This window comes from Panthera uncia, chromosome F1 (genome assembly GCF_023721935.1).
Source record: "Panthera uncia isolate 11264 chromosome F1, Puncia_PCG_1.0, whole genome shotgun sequence".
NCBI lineage: Eukaryota > Metazoa > Chordata > Mammalia > Carnivora > Felidae > Panthera > Panthera uncia.
This window is the reverse complement of record NC_064813.1, coordinates 11,627,206-11,654,684: the sequence shown is the minus strand read 5'-3', so window position 1 is coordinate 11,654,684 and position 27,479 is coordinate 11,627,206. Positions and strand designations below refer to the sequence as shown.

Genomic DNA, 27,479 nt, shown 5'->3' with positions numbered 1-27,479 from the left:
GCTACATAGGCCTAGAAATCTGGCTTTGGCAAAACTGAAAACCCCTCCATTTGGTGGCAGGTATAAGTCTGTCATTATGTTAAGTCATCTTGCTGTTTACATTTTATTGTACATGCACAAATCTCTGAAAGGTGAGTATTTGTATGTCTTAAGTATCTGAATATTTTTCATAATTAAACAGCTTTAAGTTTCTCAGGATCCACATATGAGTGAAAACATATGGTACCTGTCTTTCTCTGCCTGACTTATTTCACTTAGCATAACACTCTCCAGTTCCATCCACGTTGCTACAAATGGCCAGATTTCATTCTTTCTCATTGCCAAGCAGTATTCCATTGTATATATAAACCACATCTTCTTTATCCATTCATCAGTTGATGGACATTTAGGCTCTTTCCATAGTTTGGCTATTGTTGAAAGTGCTGCTATAAACATTGGGGTACAAGTGCCCCTATGCATCAGCACTCCCATATCCCTTGGATAAGTTCCTAGCAGTGCTATTGCTGGGCCATAGGATAGATCTATTTTTAATTTTTTGAGGAACCTCCACACGGTTTTCCAGAGCGGCTGCACCAGTTTGCATTCTCACCAACAGTGCAAGAGGGTTCCTGTTTTTCCACATCCTCTCCAGCATCTATAGTCTCCTGATTTGTTCATTTTAGCCACTCTGACCGGCGTAAGGATCCTGAGAAACTTAACAGAAGACCAGCGGGGAGGGGCAAGGGGGGAAAAAAAAGTTACAGGGAGGGAAGGAGGCAAACCATAAGAGACTCTTAAATACTGAGAACAAACTGAGGGGCGGGTGGGGGAGGGGGGAAAGTGGGTGATGGGCATTGAGGAGGGCACCTCTTGGGATGAGCACTGGGTGATGTATGGAAGCCAGTCTGACAATAAATTATAAACAAACAGCTTTAAAATTTATATTCAAAGGGAGAATGGATCCTAAAATATAATCCCTTCCCCCCCCCCCAGCATTTTCATTTAAAAACTTCATAACGTCTTTCAGATTTTACCTTGTTTCTCAATACACACATAGGTTGAGCTATGGGGCAATAATACTCACCCTCCTAGTAAATGGTAACAATATCTACGGTTAAATATTGTTGTGACTGAACGGGATAAAGTTCTTAGCCTAATGCTTTATGTATCATAAGCACCCCAAGAATGTCGGCTATTATTGGTGCTGCCGTTGTTATTACTGACAGGTGTTAAATGGAGACTTATTGAACATGAGAACAGAAAGGAACGACTCATCACTGTGTAGGAGTGTTAATTAAAAACAAAACGAGTTAACTTCACAGCATTCTCTGTGGGTTTCTTTTTTATTCACTTTCAGGTTTTCTTCAACTTGTGAATATATCTATATTTAAAGTTAAGCTTGTGCATACTCAGATCAACGTTGATTCCTTAAATTTACCAGAAGGCATTTTCAAACGGAGGAGGAAACGATGTCACCGTGGTTCACCCTAGTGCCCTGCCCCGTTAGGGGCTTAACAAATGCTTTTTTTTTTTCTCTCTCTTTTAAACAGTTTGCTTTTTGACCGAGTAGTTCCTGTGGGGCGACTGTGACTGGGCGCACACACATTCGTGACCATTAGGAATACTTGAGGTGTTCTTACTAATATGCTTCTTAAGAAAATTCTTTTTGATTTACCCTTTTGAAATAGCCAGTTTTTAAAGTTTACCTCTTTTTTTTTTTTTTTTTAATTTCACATTTACATGCACTTCAGCTACACGTGCTGTTCCATTTGCCTGGAATGCTTCTCCACGTGTCCCTCCCTACGCGCCTGTGACACCTCTTCAGAGAGGATTTTCTTTCGCACCGTAGCTAAATTAGCAGCTTCAGTCGCTCTTGTCCCCTCTCCTCTTTCCCCTTCTCTTTTTTCACTTCAGCACCTGGCAAAAGCTCTGTGCATTTGCAATTTTACTAATGACGGTGCCTGACATTCACAAAACATTTTCCTATTTTTTAAGGCATTTAAGATTCTTAACTAATTCATAGTGGCCTTTAGAGATAGCTACTGTAGGTATGGAGAAGACAGACGAGTGTTAGTAGAGAGCAGAGGAGCACAGATGTCCAAGGAAGAAGAATGCTCTGAAAATACAGTTGCAAAGAAAGGAAGTTAACTTTCCACCGTGTTTCCCTGGTAGTCACGTGGTAGAGACCAGGGCTGGGGACCTAGTTTTGAGCAAGGGCTTATTACCGCCAGAGAATGTCTAGAATTCCAAGTCAAATGCAGTAGACTCTTTTATTCTGAGACAGAACTCTAGGCTCGTTCGTTCAGTCAGCAGTTACTTTTAAATCCCTATTAAGTGCCAGACCCTGTCCTAGGCACCTGGGACCTAGCAGTGAATGACAAAGACCTGCCCTTATGGAGCTAAAACTTCTAGGGGTAGGGAGTCACAAAAAAAACCCAAACGTGAAATGTTAGGTATTGATAACTGCTATGAAAAGCTGAAACCAGTTATAGGGTCAGAGAGTAAAGGAAGTGGGAGGGGGTTGGTATTTATTTGGATGGCTGGGGAAGCCTCTCAGAATCGCCCACATTTGAGCAGAGGCCTGAATGGAGTGGTGCTATGAGGGCCTTGGTAGTCCTAGCGGGAGAGCCGTCCAGGTAGAGAAAACTGCAGGTGCAACGATTCTGTGGTGGGAGCCTGCTCAGCTCGTCCAGGGACCAGCAAGAAGGCCCATATGACTGGAGCAGCGAGCGTGGGTGGAGAGTGGCAGAAATGTGGTCAACAGATAGCTTGAGGCCAGGGGACACGGGCCCTGTGTGGTGTGAACTCGTCAAGTCTTCGAGCCGGAACACTGGATTTTCGAAAGACCAGTATTTCTGAAACTGAGGTTGTGGCTCACTGGTTGACTGTGAACCCTAAGCTGTGACTGGCAGCTGACCTTTAAAAGACAGTATAAAATATCAGTGCATTGCACGTACCGAGGATAAGAATTGTCGCTTGGAACTTCCTTTCGTTTGTGGGGGATATGTGTATGTTTGGGTCTGATGGAAGTTGTAGTTCTTACTGTAGGTACTGGTAAAAACAAAGTGCGTGCGATCACTGACCTAGTCGTATCCCCGAACTGTAGAGACGGGGAAACGAAGCTGGGAAATACTGAACGGCTCACGAGTGTCCTCCTTCCGCGTGGTGCTCCTGCTCCCATCCCGTGCTCCTGTGTAGATGGCAGTGTGCTTATCTGTGTCTAGGTGTGGCTGACTCTGTACAGAATTCAGTCTAATTTCTAAGTGAGGAGAAGGCATTAAACGCTTCATTTAGGGGCGCCTGGGTGGCTCAGCCAGTTAAGCATCCGACTTCAGCTCAGGTTCTGATCTCACGGTTCGTGAGTTCAAGCCCCGCATCGGGCTCTGTGCTGACAGCTTGGAGCCTGGATCCTGTTTCGGGTTCTGTGTCTCCCTCTCTCTCTCTCTCTAAAAAATAAACATTAAAAAAAAAAAAAAAAAAAGCTTAATGTAGTCAATACCACATTAGTAAGTACCCAGCCTCTGCTCTGTTTTACGATCCTCTTTTACCCTGTCTTATTTTCCTTTACTTTCTCTGTTTTCTTAAATCTCCTCCTGTTTATCCAGGAAAGAAAGCTATCCAAAGGGAAGAGATTGAGAGGGAGAGAAAGAAATCCAGGAATGAGAGAGAGTCAGACAGACCTATCCAAACTCCAGCAGAGGAAAGAAAATCAGGCCCAGAGTGAGCAAGAACTAGTGACGTCTCTGTTCCTGCCTGTCCCCCCTGCTGCTTCCGCCGTCCCCTCTGCCCCTTCCCGAGGGGCAGTGTACTGATTCGTACACTGAGCTGTCATGATGCTGTTTGTCTGTATTACCATTAACCTCTTATCCAAATAATCAATCTGTAATCTTAAGATAGGTTCAGGCTCAAGAGAGACTTCATTTTGGAGACCTTGCAAGGGTAAATTAATGAAATTGGATGAAATCTAAGGGTTAAAAACAATGCCGACACATGGCAGCAACCTAAGCGTTCATTAATAGATGCACGGATAAGGAAAGTGTGGTGTGTGTGTATATATATATATATATATATATACACACACACACAATGGACTGTTACTCAGCCATAAAAAAAGATGAGATCATGCCATTTGAGACGCCGTGGATGGACCTAGAGGATATTATGCTAAGTGAAATAAGTTGGACTGAGAAAGACGAATACTGTATGACTTCACGATAAATGGAATCTAAAAACTAAAAACAAAAACAAAAAGTGGAATCAGAACTACAAATGCAGAGAATAGTTTCCAGAGAGGAGGAAAGAAGGGGGGCAGGCAAAATGGATGAAGGGGAGTGGGAGATACAGGCCTCCGGTTATGGAATAAGCCACGGGAATAAAAAGCAGAGCAGAAAGAACACAGTCAATGATATTGTAATAGCGATATAATGGGACGGATGGTAGGTGCACCTGTGGTGAACGAAGCATAATATATAAACTGGTCAAATCACTAAGTCGTACACCTGAAACTAATATAAAAAGAAAGACACTCATACACCCCAGATTAAACCCTTTTTAAAAAATGTCACGAGGAGGATATTCTTGAAATAGTTTAGCAGGATTTTAAAAATCATTGTTTTTGGGGTGCCTGGGTGGTTCAGTCGGTTAAGCGCCCGACTTCGGCTCAGGTCACAATCTCGCGGTCGTGAGTTCGAGCCCCGCTTCGGGCTCTGTGCTGACAGCTCAGAGCCTGGAGCCTGTTTCGGATTCTGTGTCTCCCTCTCTCTCTGACCCTCCCCCGTTCATGCTTTGTCTCTCTCTGTCTCAAAAATAAAAACGTTAAAAAATTAAAAAAAAAATAAAAAAATACAAATCATTGTTTTTAAAACTGTTATGAAATTTATTAGATGTGAGAAAGCAAGTGAAGAGAATTCACTCATCTTCCATACAGTGGCTGTTTGAACCTGATCATTTATTTCTTCAGTAGCTTAAAAAAAAAAAAAAAAAGCTTTAAACTTGGAACTGGTTGAGGGAAGGATCAAAAAAGAACTCAGATTAGGTCCTTTTTAATGCAGGTGATTAGGGAGGAATGAAATTGATATGGCACAAGTTGCCTTTTTAATAAAACATTTCCTTAAAAAAATTTTTTTTTAATGTTTGTTCATTTTTGAGAGAAAGAGCGCGAGCAGGGGGAGGGGCTGCGAGAGAGGGAGACACAGAATTCAAAACAGGGTCCAGGCTCTGAGCTGTCAGCACAGAGCCCGACGCAGGGCCCGAACCCACGAGCCTCGAGATCATGACCTGAGTTGGACGCTTAACTGACTGAACCACCCGGTCGCCCCTAATAACACATTTCTTAAAGCCCTGATGACTGAAGCCTATATGAAAAGCCAAAAGAAACCTGTCAACTTGTAGACCTGAGTGGGAAACCTATTTTTCTTAATAGTTAACATCTATAATCTATCGAATGTCTACTGTGTATTAAGTTCTTTTCATATGACCGAACAGTCTCAGGTTTAAAAACACGTGAGGCAGGGCCCAGACTTGAACCGGTTTGGCCTGGGAGCCCGTGCTCTTTTCAGTCTACTGCAATTGGGGCCAAGGTGTTTTAAGATTTCAAAATTGTTTCTGTAGCTGTAGAGAAGTAACTTACTTTTGGAAAACTCAGTTTCCAGAGCATATAGTGATACAACATTTTCCTCAAAAAGTCATAATTCATATTTTGATAATTAAGGGCCTCTGAAAAATGATGATGATTGAATGCAACACTGGCCGTGTGGCCTGGCGATGTCGATATCCACATTGAACAGTAGGTGGCACTCTCCCATCACCGGAAACAATCTTTCAGGAAAAGATCACCTTTATGGATTTCATTAGTGCTTGTTAATTTTAATCATACTGATGTGGCATATTAATGCCACTCAGCTAGAATGCACAGAGGACACAGTAGCACATATTTAAGACATAATTTTTTCCTTTCATAAACTAGAAGGCTGAATCATGAAAAAACTAGATTAAACTTGACATTTTTTTTTTTTTTACAAACTGTGACTCCGTGAACTATGCTTTATCTTATTTAAAAAAAATCTTACAACAGTAAACTGCTAAGTTAAAATAACCCATGAATCATCCTATGATTATTAACCCATAATGCGTTCACCCATAATGTCATATAGGCGAAAGCATTCCAAAGAGTAGAAGAGATTACCCCATGGAGCTCCTTAGATGGACTGTCTGAAGACCGCTGATAGAGTCGAGCCTTCCCCCGACTCTCACAGAGGCACATGCGTGCTACAGCCGCTTGAATCTGCCCCACTTGACTGTGCACGTAGAATTTCCTCCAGTGATTGATGATGGAGACTCACGGTACTCAAACTCGTTCTTCTCTCATGAGGATAGTACAGACAATCAGCTGCCAACTATAATTAATGCTGAATAGCAATAGTTTGCACTGCACGCAAATCCGCCTGTATATTTAACATCTGCAGCATTTGGCACTTGAAACGGAAAACATGGAACCAGTTTGGTGTGCATGAAGCTGTCCTCGATCTCAGCAACCAGAGCCACGTACACATTGCCATGCGTGTTTGCACTGCACAAGTGTGGGTTGGAGGTATGCTAGTTTATGATATATTTTTCTAATAGTAAAATGTTCTGAGGAAGGCACAGCCTTTGCAGATTTATACAGAAGCACTAGGTCGACCAGGGAACAGGTTTCTCAAATTTCGACTCGGCGACACTGGTTATTTATGCCATTGGCACTTTTCCTAGAGGGATGGAAGAGTAGGAGAAGGAGCATGGGAGACAGAAGGTGATGTAAAAATACATTCCGATGGGGCGCCTGAGTGGCTCAGTTGGTTAAGGGGCCGACTTTGGCTCAGGTCATGATCTCACAGTTTGTGAATTCGAGCCCCGCGTCGGGCTCTGTGCTGACAGCTCAGAGCCTGGAGTGTGCTTTGGATTATGTGTCTCCCTCTCTCTCTCTCTCTCTGCCCCTCCCCTGCTCATGCTCCGTCTCTCTCTGTCTCTCAGAGATGAATAAATGTTAAAAAAAAAATTAAAAAAATACATTCCAGATGCGTGCAAATTGCTAAAAATATCAGGGTGGGTTTAGGGTTTCCACACTGGAGGCGGGATACCTTCCCACTCTGTCCGTCCCTCTAATTCCACCTTCAGGTCATGCTGACTTTTTTTGTTTTTTTGAATTTACCAACCTCCATTTCCCCGTCACGTTATGCTTTTTGTGTCCCTAAAATATTACTCCCCGGGTTTCTGCATGGATGGCTTCTCCTCATCCTGGTTTTACTTCAGATGATACCTCCTCATAGAGAGCTTTCTTGATCATTCTAGCTGAAGAGGGAATCCCTATCTTTCTGATCTCTAGTCATTAATACATTTACTTATGTATTCTGTTGTCTTTCTAAGACTTATCGTTACAGGAATTATACTTTTTTGTTTTTTGGGTTTTTTTTTTTACATTCTATGAGGAGAGACAAAATTAATAAACAAGCACTATGTCAACAGGGCCTTGTCTGTCTTGAATATTCCTGGTGTTTGCTGCCGTACCTGGGTGGCAAAGAGAAGGAACTGTTTGTTGACTGGATGAAGGAATGAATAAATTCCACTTTTCAGGCACTTTATACTTTCCATTTTATAGTGGCTAGTAGATGAACTCTGCTTTTTAAATATATTCATTCAACAAATATTTAATAATACCCACTGTATGCTATGCATACACCTAGTCTCTTGGGAGGCATCTGTGAACAAAACAGATCCTAAAAGGGCTCACATTCTGTTGGGGGAGATCTACAATAAAAACTAAGCTGGTAAGTATAACCTGCAGGATATTTGAAAGTGTGAAATGCTATAGGGAGAGTGGGTGGAGTGCCGAACCCTGGGTATGCTGACAGTGGCAGTGAATGGATTAGAAAGGGACGTAGCCAGGATCAGTCCCATACAGACAGTGGTAGCTGAGCAAGGATCTATACCAAGCAAAGCAATTGAATTAGCAATTAAAAACCTTTCTACAAAGAAAAGCTCAGGCCCGGGAGAATTCTGTCAAACAGTTAAAGAATTGATAATACCAGTCTTTCACAAAGCCTTCCGGAAAAGAGAGGAGGAGGGAATACTTCTCAAATAATTCATTGAGGTCAGTCTTACCCTTATACCGAAACCAGAGAAGACATCATAAGAAAACTACAGACTGATATCCCTTAGGAATATAGATGCCCACCCGAATCATTAACAAAGTATCAGCAAACTGAATCCAGCAACATATACAAAGTATTATACAACATGACCCATGTGATTTACACCAAGAGTGCAAAGGTGATTTAACATCTGAAAAATCAATATCATGTTAATAAAGGATAAAAGTCACATGATGATTAATAGACACGCAAACATTTTACAGTATCCAATACCGTTCATAATAAATAAAACATGGCAACAGATTAGCGGGGCGCCTGGGTGGCTCCGTCGGTTAAGTGTCTGACTTTGGCTCAGGTCATGATCTCACAGTTCGTGAGTTTGAGCCCCGCGTCGGGCTCTGTGCAGACGGCTTGGAGCCTGAAGCCTGCTTCGGATTCTGTGTCTCTTTTTCTCTCTGCCCCTCCCCCACTCACACTCTGTCTCTCTCACTCTGTCAAAAATAGGTACACATTAAAAAAAAAATTAGGAACAGAAGAGAACTTCATTAACCAAAGGGGATTCACAAAAAAGCCTACAGCCGTCAACATTCTTAATGATGAAAATGTGAATGCATTCTTCTAACGGTAGGGAACAAGGCAATTTATACAACATTGTAATGGAGGTTCTGTCCAGTGCAGCTGGGCAAGGGAAAAAAAAAAGCACCCAGATGGGATAGAAAGAAGTAAATTGTCTTCATTTATAGATGATATCCTATATATAGAAAATTCTAAGGCGTCTGAAAAACAAACTGTTATGACTAATGTGTTCGGCAAGACTACAGAATATAAGATCAATATACAAAAATCAGTTTTTCTCTATACTTTTTTCTATATATTTCAGTGGATAATCTGAAAAGGAAATTAAGAAATCGCATTCACAACAGCATTAGAAGGATAAAGTAGGAATTTTTAGTGGCAGTGGGAGATACACACCGAAAATTACAAAACATTGCTGATTAAAATTGAACATCTAAATCTTTTATGGTAAGTTGATATTCAAGAAAAATGCTAATGTCATTCAATGAGTAAAGAGTAGTCTTTCAACAAATGGTGCTGAGACAGTTGGATATCCACATGCAAAAAAGATAAATTTAGACCCTAAAATGAAAAGTAACTAAAAATGGATTGTAGACCTAAATGTAAGAGCTAAAATACAAGGCTCTTAGAAGGAAATATAGGAATAAATCAATAAATCTTCGTGACCTTGGGTTAGGCAAAGCTCTCTTAGATATGACATAAGTGAGCAAAGTTTTCCCCCAATTTTTAATTGAACATTAAGTGAATAGTATAAAATTGCTTAAATATTCTCTTGCTAGTATAGCTAAACTCTGTGTGTGTGTGTATATATAATTATATATATATATAATTTTTTAATTTTTTTAAAGTTTTTAAACTCCAGTTAATATACAGTATAATATTAGGTCCAGATGTGCAATATAATGACACAACACTTCGATACATCACCCTGTGCTCATCACAGCAAGCGCACTCCTTAATCCCCATCACCCATTTAACCCATTCCCTCCCACCCATCTCCCTTCTGGTAACCATCAGTTGGTTCTCTATAGTTAAGCATCTGTTTCTTGGTTTGCCCCCCACCATTTTTCCTTTTGCTAATTTGTTTTGTTAAATTCCACATGTGAGTGAAATAATACGGCATTGGTCTTTCTCAGACTGACTTATTTCACTTTGTGTAATACTCTCTAGCTCCGTCCACATCATTACAGATGGCAAGATTTCATTCTTTTTTATGGGTGAATAATATTCATATATATATATATATGCCACTTCTACTTTATACTTCTACATTCATTAGTCATTAGACACTTAGGCTGTTTCCGTAACTTGGCTATTATAAATAATGCCGCTATAATACTGGGGTGCATGTATCCCTTTGAATTAGTATTTTTATATTTTTTTGGTAAACGCCTAGCAGTACAATTGCTGGATTGTAGGGTAGTGCCATTTTTAACTTTTGGAGGAAGCTCCATACTGTTTTCCTCAGTGGCTGCACCAGTTTGCATTCCCAGCAACCGTGCACGAGGGTTCCTTTTTCTTTACATTCTTGCCAATGCTTGTTTCTTGTGTTGATTTTATTCACACATTCTGACAGGTGTGTGGTGATCTCTCATGATTTTGATTTGCATTCCCTGATGATCAGTGCTGTCGAGCATCTTTTTTCATGTGTCTGTTGGCCATCTGTATGTGTATTCATCTCTTCCACCCATTTTTCAACGGGATTATTCATTTTTTGGGGTGTTGAGTTTTATAAGTTCTTTACGTATTTTGGAAACTAACCCTTCATTTATGTCATTTGTGAATATCTTCTCCCATTCTGTAGGTTGCCTTTTAGTTTTGTTGATTGTTTCCTTCCCTTCGTCCTGTGGAAACTTTTTATTTGATGAAGTTCCCCCCACCTTTTTGTTTTGTTCGTTTTGTTTTGTTTTGCTTTTTTCCGCTTGCCTCAGGAGACACATCTAGAAAGAAGTTGCTCCGGTCAGTGTCAAAGAAGTTACTGCCTGTGTTGTCTTCTAGGATATTTATGGTTTCAGGCCTCACATTTAGGTCTTTAATCCATTTTGATCCTGTTTTTGTGTCAGATGTAAGAAAGTAGTCTAGTTTTCTTCATTTGCTGTCCACTTTTCTGAATTCTATTTGTTGAAGAGTCTGTATTTTCCTTATTGGATATTCTTTTCTGCTTTCTCAAAGATGAACTGATGATAGCTATTGGTCCATTTCTGGATTTTCTGTTCGTTCGTTCGTTCGTTCGTTCCTTCCTTCCTTCCTTCCTTCCTTCCTTCCTTGTATTTGTTCATTTGTTATATCTGTTTCTCTTTTTAGAGTGTTGTGGTTCAGTTAATTGTTGACAAGTGGTCCTTGATGGACCTCTTGTCCTAGGATTAGTTAATACTTTATCAAGTGTGTTTTTTTAAGGTGTTAATCAGAGAAGCCATACTTACCCAAAAAAGTAAGAAAAGATGTCCTCTTTCAGAATCTTCCTGGAAATGCAAATAAACATACATGCAAATAGTTGAGTGTTGGGGGAGGAAGGCGGCGGGTTTTGAATCTTGGAGTGTATTTTTGCCATTTTATCAAGATCTAGTGCTGAACGTGTTTATTTACTCCTTTAGATCTTTATTTTGGTAGTATTTGATTATTATTAAGGTCCCAGAACTAGGAAAGTCACTATGGACTTTCAAAGGAAATAAATGATGTTTGGGTGCGTGGGTGGCTCAGTTGGCTAAGAGTCCGACTCTTGATTTTGGCTCAGGTCATGATCTCATGGTTCATGAGATTTGGGCTCTTGGGATTCTCTTTCTCCCTCCCTCGCTGCCCTTCCCCTCCCCCTCCCCAAATAAATAAACATTTAAAAAAAGAAATAAATGATGTTTCTATTTTCCAGAAGCTCATAATTTGATTAGAGAGAGAATTTGTATTACACAAACCTGCCAGATGACAAGCCCATGTTCTGTGTGAACAACAAACTAGCTAATCAAGAAACAAGGGTTTTTGTTAAGTTCTGCTACTTAATGGGTCACGAAATTCTTGCCAAGTCACTTAACTTATTTGAACTTCTGTTTCCTTACCATGAATATTCCTTTGATCTCTGAAATTCTATGAAAATCAAGTACAAGTACAGAAATATCAGTTGTCTGGGGTTGGTCTTAGAAGATTTCACAGTAACTGTTTCCTATTAATATATCTAAATTTTTTTTAACGTTTATTTTTGAGACAGAGACAGAGCATGAACGGGGGAGGGACAGAGAGAGAGGGAGACACAGAATCGGAAGCAGGCTCCAGGCTCTGAGCCATCAGCCCAGAACCCGACGCGGGGCTCGAACTCACCCGAAGTCAGACGCTTAACCGACTGAGCCACCCAGGCGCCCCTCCTATTAATATATCTAAAGCAAAGTTCAGTCTTGCTTTCCAAACAGGTTTCCCCAGATAGACTGCCGGTGGTGGCATTGTGTTTTTACATGACAGTTTACAATAGTGATCTGTAGAAGTCTGAGAGGGAGGACTTTCAAGGATCTACAAGCCAAGCTAAGAAACTTAAAAAGTCTTTTGTTTCCTGAAACTGGATGTGAGCCTTTTAAAATGATCCCGTCTCGTTTGATCAGTTTCCTGATTTACATTCACATTGTAGAAATGGTTCTTTCCTGGCATTTTTCACACTTGAACAAAATTAAGCAGGAATGAAGTTGCAAGTGCATTCCTAAGCATCACAGTTGGGGAAATACATGAGTTTGTGTTCTCTTTATTGCAACATGGACTTTTTTCTGTAAAGACAAATAATGCATTTGACCTCTCAGATGCTCAAATGACTTTTTTTTTAAATAAAATCTTGGAAACCTGGTGGAATTCTCATGTTGAACATCATATTTTTCACCAAGGGGGAAGACATTTAGCCTTAAACTGAAAATTTTTTAAAGGTAAAAATAAAATCACTTTCACTTAGTTCTTAAAAGAATTTAAGTGGAATAGGATAGTTGAATTTAATAACTTGCCTCCCTTTTCCTTCTAGAGCAGTTTGATTGTCTGACTTTATTGAGAAATACTAAGCTAGAGTTAGCAAATTAGATACTCCACCTGAAGACCCTTTTCCCTTGAGCTCACCTTCTGTTTGCCTTTCGGGGTGGGTTTATGAGGGAGCAAGCAATAGCCCTCCGAGAACAATCTGGATGGGCTCCAAACTGGTTAATACTAAAATAAGGTTAATGTTTGACACAATCCAGTGTAGGAGAATGCTTGCTTCTTGAATGAAGCCCTGGAGGAAGACTGCTTGGTAAAAAAGTTTAGTACAAAACAAGTCATTGATTTGAGTCCAGCTTTGTGGTGATGGGAAAATAGAAACCTTTTGGTGGTTGTCTTTTCCTTTCTATTGTACTTATCACTATGGCATCTGGGGAAAGCAATAAAAGTTGCTATGTTTATTTGCCTACTATGTCAGGTAATAAATCTTTAATGATCTGCCGTGTTCTCAGAATGTTCAAAGTGAAGTTTGTTGGAGACCAATTAAACCACTAACCCCACTGGAAGCAGCTGGCTTGAGGTGGCAGGTTCTCACATGCTGTTGATTTCTATTATAATGTCATTAATGGGGGGAGGTAGGTAAATGGAGACTTGGATTAAACTTTAGAAGTCTGTTGAACTCTAAACTTTATCATCAATGTAGTTTAGAATGTCTGAAATCACAGAAGCAGATAGCTGGCTTAAAATACATTGAAATCACTTGCTGACTTTTAAATATGCAAATTCTGAAAATCTGATTTCTACGTGGTTCAACACTTTTCTCCATGCTGTGTTATGTAAATCTGCTTTCATGTGATTTAAGCAAGGGAGCACTTTTGTACGAACAAAAATGTTTTGCGTATTGCGAAATAATTTTTCCTGAATATAGCATTATATAATGTATGTTTTCAACACATTGTTGGAATTACCAGTCTGATAAGTGTGGCCTGATTTTTATTGTTATGTTTGTTGGCAGTTGAATTGAAAGTGTTTCGTTTTGGGTTCTGGAGACCTAGCTAACGGAGCAGCATATTTGGCTGCTTTGGTCCTGTTGCCCTCAGAGCCCCTTTTCACCACTCTGAGGAGAAAGGTTAAGACCTGGGATCTGGAATCACCTCTTTATAAGCTGTGTCATCTTGGACATGTTTCTTAACTTACCTGAGCCTTAGTTTCATCATTTGTAAAATGGGGATAATAACACCATCCCTCTCATAATGTTGTTTGGATAAAATACACAAGTATTTAGAACTTGGTACTTAGCACATAGCAAGTGCCTCGTGGAAAGTTCTAGCCCTTGACTGTCACTGTTAGCGTTCTTGTAACATTGCCTTGTAATGATGTGTTCAGAGATTTAGGTTTATGTTACTTCCTTAAAGCCGGGGATTGTTTCTTAGAATTCACGGAATGTACCTCAGAACTTGGCAGAAAATAAGCAGTTGATAAATATTTTGGAATGAATAAGCGAGTGCAAGAATGGAGTATTTGGTCATCTGTGGTCTGGTTTTTCCTCATTTTTTTTTTATTGTGATAAAATGCACATAACCTAAAATTGACCATCTTTATAAGTTTTAAGTGTATAATTCAGTGGTATTAAATACATTCATAATGTCTCCAGAACATCTCATCTTGTAAAACAGACACCGCAACCAGTCAATAGACAAGTCACTTACGTTTCCCTCTCTCCCAGCCCCTGGCAACCACACTTCTCTTTCTGTGATGTTGAGGACCTCCTGTAAATGGAGCCGTATAGTATTTCGCCTTTTGTGACCGGCTTATTTCACTTAGCAGTATGTCCTCAAGGCTCATCCATGTTGTGGCATATGTCAGAATTTCCTTCCTTTTTGAGGCTGACTAATATTCCATTGCATGTATATACCACGTTTTGCTTAGCCGTTCATTCATCAGCGAACACTTGGGCTGCTTCCGCTGCATTTTAGCTATTGTGAATGATGCTACTGTGAACATGGGTGCGTAAATGTCTTTGTAAGATCCTGCTTTTAATTCTTTTGGTCTGTTTTTTGAAGGAAAAAGATACAAGTGTTTAACATTGAATTCTTACAGGACACAAAGGTAAAGGAGGCAGAATACTTAATCTCCAAGCTGTTTGGATTTCACATTGTTGTTAGAAAAAAACAGAATATCCCTCCCTCTCTCAAAGCGGGTGCTTCGTTATAATTTACATGCTATTAATATGTTACGTACATTGTAAATAATACACAATAATAAAAACTTTAATAGGTTCAGATAGAAAAATAGAAATGGGAATGTTGATATTTTCTTTCCATCTACCAATGGGATCTTAGAGACTATTTGATATGGAAACTTAGAGACTACTGGTATAGAGAAAGGTATTTTTATGAGACTTGAACTTAAGTTCTGTTTTTGACCCTTAGTGAATGTGGTTACTTAACCACTCTGTGCCTCTGTAACAACCTCTTCGGCTTGTTGTAAGGATTAAATGCAATAATACCTGCAAGTAACTTATTATGGTGCTTGGTATGTAATAAGGGTCCAGTAAATGTTAGCTGCTATAATAATACTGATCACAAATTGAAGTTATGTTATTGCTATGATGATGATGATGATGATGATGATGATGATGATGTTTTTTTGAAGATAGTTTCCTTTGGGAATTTTTCATGAAATTACCAGCTTTTATCTATCCTAATTTTTTTTTTTTGGGGGGGGGGATTCTTAATCAGTTCTGTTTCCTTGCTCAAATTCTAGTCCCGCAGCTCCAAATGATTACTATAATAATTAGAAATTCTTCCTTCACTTCAAGATCTGCAGGCCTAAATGTAATCTCATCATACGTACTCTTGAAAAGATCCTCCTTTCCCCCATTCACTTTGGCTTGAAACCTGGAAAACAGCTTTGATTGATCTCTAGCCCTTACTCCCGTATCTCTTCCTTTCCTTTCACTGACTTATTACCCCTTACTTAAAAATGTCTCATAGCCATCATTTCCTCTTCATTCTTACTATTACCCTTTTTAAGCCTGGATTAAAACATCTGGTTTGTCTCCTAACTGGTCTCCCTGATTTAAATGCTTTCTGCTCTCATCTAGCCAGCCAACCAGCCAGCCATGATATTGGAAAGCATTTATTGAACACCTACTTTTGCCAGATCATTTTTTAGGTCCCTGCAAGGTAGCCCTTCCCTCAAGAGTCCATATTCCTGTTAAGATCAATATTATAGCTTCATGATCATATTTCTTTATGCAGATCGTTCACGAGCACAGTGATTCACTATTTTCATTTTGTCTTAAATGTAAACATACTACTTATCGAACTTTCTGCGTCCTCTTGGAAGCTCCATCCTCCCAGGTTTCCAAGAACACTCATCCTTATTCCCAGTTCTGCACTCTTGGGGCTCTTGTCGTGATGTTTGTGTGGACTGCTCTTGTTCAAATGCCTATAGTTTTGTATCACACATCCTATCTCTGAATTATTTTTTATTATATTTTTGCTGTTGTTCCATGTGTATTGGTCTTTATTTGTCAATTTAGACCGATTGCAAAGCCCCTAAGGATCTGGATGATGATTTTGTGTATGCCCCTTTCTCCCACCCAGGACCCAGGGCGGAGTCTAGAAGGGTGTTTATTCTATCCCTCTATAAATTCAGTCTGTATAGAGCCTGCTGAAGACCGGCCGATGTGAAAGGAATCCACTGTCAGCATATTTGATACACCTTTTGTTATGTTACTAAAAATAGAAAATCTGATGTTGAACTTCTAGGAATAATGAGAAGGAGGAGTTGGGTATATAGTGCCTGGTGCTATATCTCTTCTTCCCTCTCCACCACCGGTGTTTGTAGGAGTTGAGGGTGGGGACCTCAGTTGCCATCCAAAAGGCATGGGCCTCACAGGAGCTTTGGAGGTACTCTTGTTTTTTGTTCATTGCTTAATGAAACTTGTGCCCGTTTGAATGCAAGAACTCTATGTGGTTTGGCCGGAGCATGTTAAAAACAACTTGTAAATATGTTAGTGACCAGGAACGAATAGTCACCTGAAGTAATAGATATGCAAGGTAAAGTTTTTAAGAAGGAAAAGTAGTAAAGTAGTAAGATACAGAAATACATATACAATGGAGTTGTTTTGTAATCTTGCAACAACAGGTAAAATAGCCACGTAAAAATCCTGCTCAAGTGTGTTGGGCTAGGCCTGGTGTAAACGGTTTTCAACAGGAATCGGTTATTCTGTGAGTCTAACGTTGAAACATAGACTGAATGTCAACTTGTAGAAGGCACTGGGGTGGGCACTTTGGGGGATGTAAAGATGACCTCATTTTTGACCTCAGGAACTCCCATTATCGTAGAAGATAAGACGTGTCCGTAAACAGTGTATGTATGCTTCCGAAGCCTCAGATAAACTGCAAGGAGATTTCAAAATACTGAAAAATATCTTCCACCTGGGAGGTTCATGGGGCATTTTCTTGAGCAGGTGGAATTTGAATTGTGTCTTGACAAGAAACTGAAGATTTTGAAGGAAATGAGAGAGAGCGTTCAAAGGTTTAGGAGAAGGGCCATACATAACAAGATACATGGTACTTATCATCAGTTCAGGTCTGCAGCAATTAGGTGTTTATTTCAGCCACAGTCAGAATTAAAGTGTGATCCTGTTTTGGTTCATTCCTGGAAAAACTAAATCGGCCAGTTATGTACTTGCTATCATTTAAAAAAAATTTTTTTAAGTTTATTCATTTTTGAGAGAGAGAGAGAGAGAGAGAGGGAAAGACAGAGCGTGAGCAGGGGAGGGGCAGAGAGAGAGAGGGAGACACAGAATCCAAAGCAGGCTCCAGCCTCTGAGCTGTCAGCACAGAGCCCGACTCGGGGCTCGAACTCACGAACCGTGAGATCATGACCTGAGCTGAAGTTGGACGCTCAACCGACTGAGCCACCCAGGCGCCCCTACTTACTATCATTTTAGAATCTACCTCCACTCATCTTTACTCATCATCCTGAAGAAGCCAGCCGATTTATCCTAAGATGTGATGGTGGGTTAAACCGGTTCCCTGATTCCCACACCCCTTCCTCCGACCTCTGCAAATAAGAGTTTGTGCTTGGCTATCGACCCACCCTTGTAGAGACAGCAGTCAGGCCCCTCAAAAGGAAAAGCAAGTTCCAGCTCTGGAGTTCAGTGGCGAGGAGCACAGGTGGTTAGAAGGCCCGCCATCTTCCTGAGCGGATGGGCTTTTATTTTGGCAAATCTGCTTGCGATAGATTCTCTTCTCCCTTTGTATAGCTTTTGCTCGATAAACAGAGGAGTCAGTAGAAGACATTTTAGTTTGTGTCAAAGTTCAATACCTTGCAGTTTGTCAGAGTGGAAAAGAGGATGAAGGTAGGAGGATTACGATAAGCCGAAACGTGTAAATGGTTTTACCCTGCGTAGATCTTAAACATTTCCCTTTCTTAAGTGATAAACCAAAGTACAGTGGAGGTTGTTCACTGCTGTCCAGTCATGAATAGAACTACTATTTTATAACTTCGCCCCAAATTTCCAGTTCTTTATAGTCCACTGAGTCATTCTTTTAAATAGTAATGACAATCCTTTGTTAAACTCGTATTGACTTGTAGAAGGTGGCGGACTCATGAGATGCCATAGGAAATGAGGGACGTGGCAAAGGTCGCCTCCCATCTTGGGCAAGCAGGAAAATGTAGTGAGAAACATGCTAACAAAACTTGCAGCAAATCCGATTTCTTTTTTAAATTCACTTAGTATTGCATCACTTGATGGGAGAGAGAAAAACTCAAGTGGCATTGAGTTATGACCTCATAGATTCCTGTAACATATACAAATAAATATCCCAAGAACCCGAATACATTAGAAACTGGATGTTTAGCTATTAAAGTGGTCGTGTAGCAAGTGGTTTTTCTCGCTGGCTAGAACAGAACAGTGTAACCCCAGGGAAGTGATGTTCGGCTCTCCCACTTCTTCTGTTTTAGATCAGTGATTCAGAAACAGTACTTCCTTCTTGCCTCCTCTTTCTGGGAGAGCGCCAAGCCACGTGACTCCTTGTTCCACACAGTCCCGACCCAATAGTGGCACATGCTCTTTCCTTACAACCTCATTGAACTTCAGGCTCATGATGTCCTCACCCTTTGGAGCCAGTAGTCTAAGTGCAATGGTGGGCCAGTGGCCAAGGTGAATTAAAATATCCCTCAGGGGCGCCTGGGTGGCTTGGTCGGTTGGGCGTCCGCCTTCGGCTCAGGTCATGATCTCACGGTCCGTGAGTTCGGGCCCCGCGTCGGGCTCTGTGCTGACAGCTCGGAGCCTGGAGCCTGTTTTGGATTCTGCGTCTCCCTCTCTCTCTGCCCCTCCCCTGTTCATGCTCTGTCTCTCTCTGTCTCAAAAATAAATAAACGTTAAAAAAAATTAAAAAAAAAAAAAAAGGAGTTCCTCCAGTTCTTGGAAAATACAGTTTTTTTCCCCCTTTGTAGTCACTTTTTAAGTTAGCACATTTATTTTTTTCATTTTTTGTAATGTTTATTTTTGAAGGAGAGAGAGAGAGAGAGACAGAGTGTGAGCGGGGGAGGGGCAGAGAGAGAGGGAGACACAGGATCCGAAGCAGGCTCCAGGCTCTGAGCTGTCAGCACAGAACCCGACGCGGGGCTTGAACCCACGAACCGTGAGACCATGACCTGAGCTGAAGTCAGATACTTAACCGACTGAGCCACCCAGGCGCCCATTTTGCACATTTATTTTAGTGACTGATAAGTCGTTGCTTGGTTCCAATAGGGAAAAACTTTTTTTTTTTTTTTTTTTTTAAGTGTGCTCAGTCTGAGTAAAGGAGAAGATGTGGAGGGAGACGGTGGGCGGTTTATGGTGTTTTTTCAAAGGTTTTTGACCTTATTTGTATGTCATGAAATCAGTTCAGTGTGTTTAAAAAAAGTAGGATAGAAAATAATCTTAGTCCACAGCACATAGTAAGGATAAATATTGCTGCGTAAAATTTGCCAGTAATATATTTACAGGTATGGACGTATCGCGCTGTGATGAGAAGTTACAAAGTTTGAAAGCCACCATTATAACGAAGTTTTAAACATGTGGGAAAGAAGATATATAGTAATAAGTAGCTGTTCCTGAATTGTATGCATGTTCTGTGATGAAGAAAATGACTTTAATCATTCTGAGTCTTTTCTGAATTAGATTCTAAGCTGCTTCAACAGTCTTATTCATTCGCCTTTGTAAACATTGTCCACTCCTATCTTCTGGGCTCAGTACAGGGTTGACCCTTGAGCAACTTGGGTTTGAACTACCAGGATCCACTTACGGCATTTGTTTGTTTGTTTGTTTGTTTTTAGGAGTTGGCAGAAAAAGCTACAAGGCTTTATTCACAACTGCCTGCCCCAGTCTCCACAGGACTGAACGAAAGGTGACCATTGCAGAGGTCAGGACTGCCGTCCTCTGAGTACCCAGGAGAGCTGCTGGCTGTCAGCAGCCCTTGGGGCCCCAGGGCTGGGAGGGCTACACGTCACCCGATGGGCTGATGGGGGGCGGTGGAGTGGGGTCCGGTGCTGCGGCCCGGACTGAAGAGGGGGAATGTGTCCAGAAGGCAGGGAGGGCGCTGTGCATGGCGCCCCATACCCAGTATCCCACTCCCAAGTCTTCTGGTGCCAGGCTTCAGGGCGATGCACGGTTGGCCTTCGGCCTTGGCCCCCTACAGGTGGGCACAAATCACTCCCTCCGTGGCACCCTGGTCCTGTGGTCTTCCACAGCTGCCAGTAGCCATGAGCCGGTGGGACACCTCCAGGCAGATGGGCCAGCTGTGCTGCGCCTCCAAGGCCACCTCACTGTCCGTGGCCCCCCGTGTGGCTCTAACAAGCAGAGGCCACCAGGCTGCTGAGTGTCGCCACCACTGGGGGGCCCGGGCCATCACTACTGCCCCTGTCTAGCCTAGTCTGCCTATGTTAGAAGGTGAGGGAGGGTCAGTAATGCATCCTCCGGACTGAGCAGGCCCTTTAACACTGAAAAAACGAAGCAAGCCCCTCCATACCATTCGGGATAGAGCTTTATTCAGGGTAATTTACTGACAGGGGCAGTTGGGCAGTTGGACAGAGGGGTAATGCAGCGGTGCGCAAGCCCTTATCCTCTGCCCCCTCCGGACCTGCATCCCCAGCTTTTTATGGAGCAAGGAGCATGGCGGTGGAGTCACAGGGTGATTATCTTAGAGTGGTGCCATATGTGTCCCAGAAGGGAGAACAAGAGGGAGGGCCAAAGATGGAGTCAGTGTCATCAGCACTCCTACAGCCTGGAAGCAGGTTTTTCTCAATAAATATAGGTACAGTACTGTAAATGTACTTCCTCTTTTTTAGGAGGTTTTAAATAACTTTTTCTCTAGCTTAGTCTCTTACAGGAATATAGTATTTAATACACATAACGTACAAAATACGTGTTAATTGACTGCTTGTGTCATCAGCAAAGCTTTCAGCCAACAGTAGGTTATTAGTAGCGAAGTTTTACGGGAAGGAAAAATCCTGCCTCCACCCTTCAAGGTCTTCCAACTGGACTAAGAAGTAAATTTACACGAGAGGTAACTGGAGAGCAAAATCGAAGTTGTATGTTTGCGTGGAGGCCCAGTAATGAAATTGAGAGCCAAGTAAATGACCAAACCAGGTAGTTTCTATGTTCTTTAGACAAAGAGACAATAAATTTGTGAGGAATTGGCAGGGGAAGGAAACCATGTTTGGGAGCTTTAATTAGTAAGGAATTCCGAGGGGAATTTGGGCTGAGGTAGAAGTTAGAAAGTAACAAGGTTTGTTCCTACAGCTTTGTCAGCTTTAAACTTTCTACCTCTGGTGATAAGGGTGTCTTTTTACTTCTTAGTACAGGCAGGGCATCTTTCATAAGGGAGATTTATTTTCTGCCTTGGGGAGGGGGTCCGAGTGTCCTGGCACTGGCTGTTCCCCCAGTAGCTTCAGTTCGAAATAATATGCCATTGTGGCACATTTTGGGCAGCCTGCCCTTGGCTCCTACAGGAGTCAAAAGTTATACTCAATTTTGAACCGAGCGCGGGTGGGTGCCCGAACCTCCAAGTTGTTTAAGAGTGAACTATTCAATTTGACACTTTGATGACTGGCAATTAGTATTTATATCTTAACAATGACTCTTTGGAGTTCTAGAAGTGTAAAATATGCAAGCAGCAGGCACTTAAAATTTTCAGTTTTTACAATTTCAGAAACTAGAAGTCTAGTACTATTTCAGACATATAATAGCTCATTTATATATAATGCCCTCAGGTTTTTAAAAATACATTTTTTTTTTTTTTGGAAAACTAAAGTTTCTTGGGATGATCTCTTGATTTACTGTGTGGGGGCAGAAGGGTCCAGAATATTGTTTTTCAAGATGCATTCCTGAATACCTATTATATAACACAGAATTCTAGAACCAGCAAAAATACCCTTCAGAAAAATGGAGGTGGAATGAAGACATTTCCAGACAGATATCTAACATCTGCTGTGTCTTTGAATATGTAACACCACATCATATTACTGTTACTACCGCAGTTTTTTCTTTTATGCATGCCTTTCTATTCTGTGAACTGATTTTCATTCCCTAGAAATCTGACGTTGACTGAGCAACTCCTTTCCCTTGATCTCTTGCAACACATCTATTTTTTTTTTTAATGAGGTGTAGTCGACATACAATGTTACGTTAGTTTCAGGTGTACAACATAGGGATTCAACAAGTCTCTAGGTTATGTTGTATTCACCACAAGTGCTATTACAATATCATTGACTGTATTCCCTATGCTGTACCTTTTATCCTTGTGACTTACTTATTTCATAACTGGAAGCCTGTATCTCCCACTGCCCTTCACCCGTTTTGCCCGCCCTCTCACCCTTTCCGCTCCGGCAACCATCAGATTGTTCTCAGTATTCATGGGTCGGTTTCTTTTTTGCTTGTCTATTCATTTGTCTTTTATTTATTTATTTATTTATTTTCAACTTTTTAAATTTTATTTTTGGGACAGAGAGAGACAGAGCATGAACGGGGGAGGGGCAGAGAGAGAGGGAGACACAGAATCGGAAACAGGCTCCAGGCTCCGAGCCATCAGCCCAGAGCCTGACGCGGGGCTCGAACTCACGGACCGCGAGATCGTGACCTGGCTGAAGTCGGACGCTTAACCGACTGCGCCACCCAGGCGCCCCTCATTTGTCTTTTAGATCGCACATATAAGTGAAGTCATGTGATATTTGTCTTTCTGTGACTTATTTCACCTAGCATAATACCTACTAGGTCCATCTGGTTTGTCACAGATGGCAAGATCTCATTTTTGTGTGTGTGACTGGGCAATATTCCATTGTGTGTGTATCTCACACATCTTATTTATTCCTTCATCTATTGATGGACACTTGAGTTGCTTTCTTATCTTGGCTCTTATTTTAAATAATGCTGCAGTAAACATAAGGTGCATATATCTTTTCAAATTAGTGTTTTAATTTTCTTTGGGTAGATACCCAGTAGTAGAACTATATGGTTATTTCTATTTTTAATTTTTTGAGAAACCTCCATACTGTTTTCCACAGTGGTTGCACCAATTTACATCCCCACCAGCAGGGTATAAGTGCTCCTTTTTCTCCACATCCTCATCGACACTTGTTACTTATTTTCTTTTTGATTCTAGCCATTCTAACAGGTGAAAGGTGATACCCATTATGGTTTTGATTTACATTTCCCTGCTGATTAGTGATGTCGAGTATCTTTTCATGGGTCTGTTGGCCATCTGGATGTCTTCTTTGGAGAAATGTCTATTCAGGTCCTCTGCCCATTTTAATTGGATTATTTGGGGGTTTCTGGTGTTGAGTTGAATAAATCCTTCATGTATTTTGGGTATTAACCTTTTATTGAATAAATCATTTGCAGATACCTTCTCCCATTCAGCAGATTGCTTTTTTGTTCTGTTGATGGTTTCCTTTGCTGTGAAAACGCTTTTTATTTTGGTGTAGTCCCAATAGTTTATTTTTGCTTTTGTTTCCCTTGCCTGAGGAGACATATCTGGAAACATGTTGCTACAGCTGATGTCGAAGATATTACTACCTATATTGTATTCTAGGAGTTTTGTGGTTTCACGTCTCACATTCAGGTCTTGAATCCATTTGGAGTTTATTTTTGTGTAGAGTGCCATAAAGTGGCCTGGTTTCATTCTTTTGCATGTAACTGTCCAGTTTTCCCAGCACCATTTATTGAAGAGACTGTCTTTCCCCCATTGTATATTCTTGCCTTGTTTGTTGTAGGTTTACTGACTGTATGTATAATCATGGGTTTATTTCCAGGCTCTCTGTCTGTTCCATTGATCTACATATTTGTTTTTGTGCCGGTACCATACTGTTCTGATTACTGTTGCTTTGTAGTATAGCTCGGAATGCAGAATTGTGATACCTTCTTTCTCAAGATGACTTTGGCTCTTATAGTACATCTTACGTGCAACTGTCAGAAACATGTAAGAAGTGCTTCAGTAACCTGTCAGAGCTCTTTTACAACTCTAGAATAGTTCCTATTTTTCTAGAATTGAGGCCCAACTAATCTTCCATTGTTAGTGACCTCTAGTTTCTTATCACTGTCTGCTTTTGTGCTGCGATATACCTTGTAGACAGGCTACCTTTCTCACTGTCTCCCATCTGTGTTTCTCTTTTGGTTGATCCAGAACTCTTGGTTCTTTTCTTGATTCAATGCTTTTGATGTCTGGAAATGGGTATTGATTTTTAACATCAGACTTTTGTTTGAATCCCAGCTCTGGCCCTGACTAGGTGTTTGATCTGCAGAATTCCTGGATAATTAACTTCCCTCCTGAACCTCTTTCTCATCGGTGAGAATGAGAGGGAGAGCCTCCATGACAGGTTTGTGGCAAGAGTCAACTGAGATTGGGTTCTAAATATGCCTGACAAACTGTGTAGCTTGTCTCCCTTTCCCTCCCTACCTGCTTAATTCAGGATTTATTTCTAACTTTTCTGAGGGATAAATAAGATTTGTAAGGGTTAACTAAAATAGTAGCGGGTTAGAGAACATTGGAAGAGTTGTAAGTACAAGCAATCAGATGTTAACAGCGACTCCTGATTCATACAAGCTTATGATAGTTGGTACCCTAAAAATAACAATAATGGTGCTGCCTGCCTTCCTTCCTGCCTTCTTTTTCTTTTTCCTGTTTTTGTTTTTTTTTTTTTTAAAGAATTCTATGTCTTTAGTACTTTCCTATGCTCTCCTGAGGCCTAACCAAAATACGAGGTCCCTGGAAGAATAAGGGACTTTTCCTTGCTAAGTGGCTCCATAACATTGGAGACATTTAAAATGCAATGAAGATGATTTCATACTATTACCACGTATTATTCAGAAATATTCCTCTTCACTTAAGATGCACACAAATGCACATACATGCACGAACTCATTCTTCACCCCGAGCGCTTGTGAATTGGATGAAGTACTTTTCCATCCGTGTTAGCATTTTGTTTCTTCTGAATTTATAATTGATGTGAGATTAGATAAGTATGACTTTCAATTTCTTCTGCCTTTCCCCCAGGCTTAGTACTATCAGGACTAAAAAATTACTTGAAAACATGCCTTAATTTACTGGTGAGCCATTCAGTGGAGATTTTGGTAATTTATTTGACGGAATTTTCTGTGCTTTATTTCTGATATCAGAGAAGCCTTGGGTGTGCACTTTCTCATCTGGAAGATTCCTGTCTCTTAAATCAAGTGTGGAGCACTTCTGCTTTGCTTTGTAGAATTGGAGGCCAGTTGTTCAGATATTCTTCTCATTTCATAGACGTAGCTCCTCGGATTCCTGCTTGGCCCTGCACCCCTAGTCACCTAAGTAGTTTGCATCTTCGAGTAGTTAAATGGTAACGTGTGATACCTGCTCTTTTGGACATGTTGGTTGCTAGTAAGTATAATATCTAGCATGACTTTAAATATTAACTCTAGAACGGGAATACTTTATTGTTATTTTCCATAAATATCTTTGGTTTCTGTGCTAAGCCGAAGCACAGGGTTTAATTTTTCACAGCTATAATTTGCAACAGTAGTTTCATGTTGATTGATATATTGGTATGATTTATGATTTTTTCAATGGTGTCTTTCCTTTGAGAAGTTTGAATTATAATCCTAATGATTATATTGGGTAACAGATGATGTTATAAAACTCAGAAAGAAAATTGTTGCTCAGTTTCTTATTGGTGAACACTTTGAGCTCTCTAAAAGGCAAGATTCTGTGCTCCTACTCTGATTTATTAACATGTCCTTTATAAAAAATTGCTTAGTATTGCAGAAATAACTATATATCCAGTAGGTTTTCATAAACGTACAATTTCAGTCACATTTCTATTTTTCTGTCCTTCACAAAATCTTTTTTCCTTCATACTGATTTTTCTGCAAGGGCCTTAAAAAAAACTACTGACTAGGATTTGCTGCAGCCAAGGCTGCAGTATCACAAATCAAGAGAGGCTCTCCCTATATATCAGAACAAGGCCAGTGTAGCGCTAAAGTCACAGATGGCTCTACAAGCCACTGTCACTGCTGGAAAGACGTAGGCAACATAAATCCCAAGTGACTTCTGCACACTGAGGCGTTTAATCCCCACAATTACTCTAGGAGGAAAGTTTATTAATAGTCCCATTTTACAGATCCGGAAACCAGGGCTTGGAGAGGTTGAATATCGTATCCAAGGCCACATAGCCCAGGTCTGTCGGCCTCTAGAGCCCATGCCTTTAGGCATTCTGAAGTATTCCCCAGACGACCCAAAAGTAAGCCCTTAATAGTTTCCTGGGTCTTCCCTTCGAGCAGCACAGTGCCGGGCCATGCCAGCTGCTCCCCACGAATCATAGCAACTATCGCAGCAGCAGCAGCAGCAGCAGGAGCAGACTCCGTTTGGTCTAGGCATTGCACTGCGCAATCCTGATAGGGCCAGGTACAATCAGGATGTGGTGAACGATGGCTGTAGGGTCATCAGGAGGACAGTGGTTCTTTCTGACCCGTAACATTGAAGTAGACGAGGCCAAGACACGATTGTACTTGATGATATGAGCTTAATAAACTTACTCTTGAACTAAGGGTAGGCATGTGTGCCTGGAGAAGATTGTTAGTTTCACATGGTCCGTGTATGACTGGGCCTTCCTTTAAGCAGTGACCAAGAGAGGGGTGGTGTGATTTGATTTTCCAAAGGCTTGGTTACCTTTCAAATGTCATTTCACGTGGAGTTTCAAAACTAGGGGGGAGATTTTCTTAAAATCACCTATTTTATCTTATAAGTTATGTGAAATTATGTGAGTTTTACATTCTGTTCAATAATATATAGGTTTGTTATAATGTAAAAATGTTTACTTACCATTAAGGAAGACTGATGCTCTAGGAAGTCTCTCTCTCTCTCTCTCTCTCTCTCTACCTACCTACCTACCTACCTACCTACCTCAACGAATAAATAACACTGTATCTGCCTGTCTATACCTCTAACTGAATGGACACAGAACTTTCGCCCTTTACAGAAATTAACTCAAATGCATCATAGACCTAAAAGTAAGGCACAGAACCGTAAAACACAGGCACGGAGCAAGCACAGGTTAGTTAACTTCATTTAGGGCTGGGTCTTGGATGAGAAGAATTGTTAAGATAATGATTGAAATGGCAGACCAAGGAACCTAAGCTGGATAAGGAAGGAAGTGAAGGAAAGACAGGCTGGTGGGTTGGCGATGTGTGAAAGGACCGTTACGCTGGAAAGAGGGAGAAGTTGGACAACCTGAGTGCAAGGACAGGAGGATGTGGGCAGGGAACAGAGTGCTGGAAGCATGGCATTTGGTGGTGGAACACTTTCAGGCGATAACACGGGCCCACAT

The 27,479-nt window shown here is 41.0% G+C and overlaps 1 protein-coding gene across 3 annotated transcripts in view; it reads left to right on the top strand.

Annotated features, from left to right (window-relative positions):
- The window catches only part of NME7 (NME/NM23 family member 7), a 264,705-nt gene that overhangs the window by 13,591 nt on the left and 223,635 nt on the right, over positions 1 to 27,479 (top strand). The window contains exon 1 of one of the 3 annotated variants that reach the window (XM_049633878.1): positions 8,798 to 9,128. The exons of the other annotated variants lie outside the window; for them this stretch is intronic. Within the exon in view, the coding sequence (XP_049489835.1) occupies positions 9,126 to 9,128 (3 nt within the window). The 5' untranslated portion in view covers positions 8,798 to 9,125. Of the gene's footprint in view, positions 1 to 8,797; positions 9,129 to 27,479 lie in introns of those variants that run through there. 3 annotated transcript variants of the gene reach the window in all.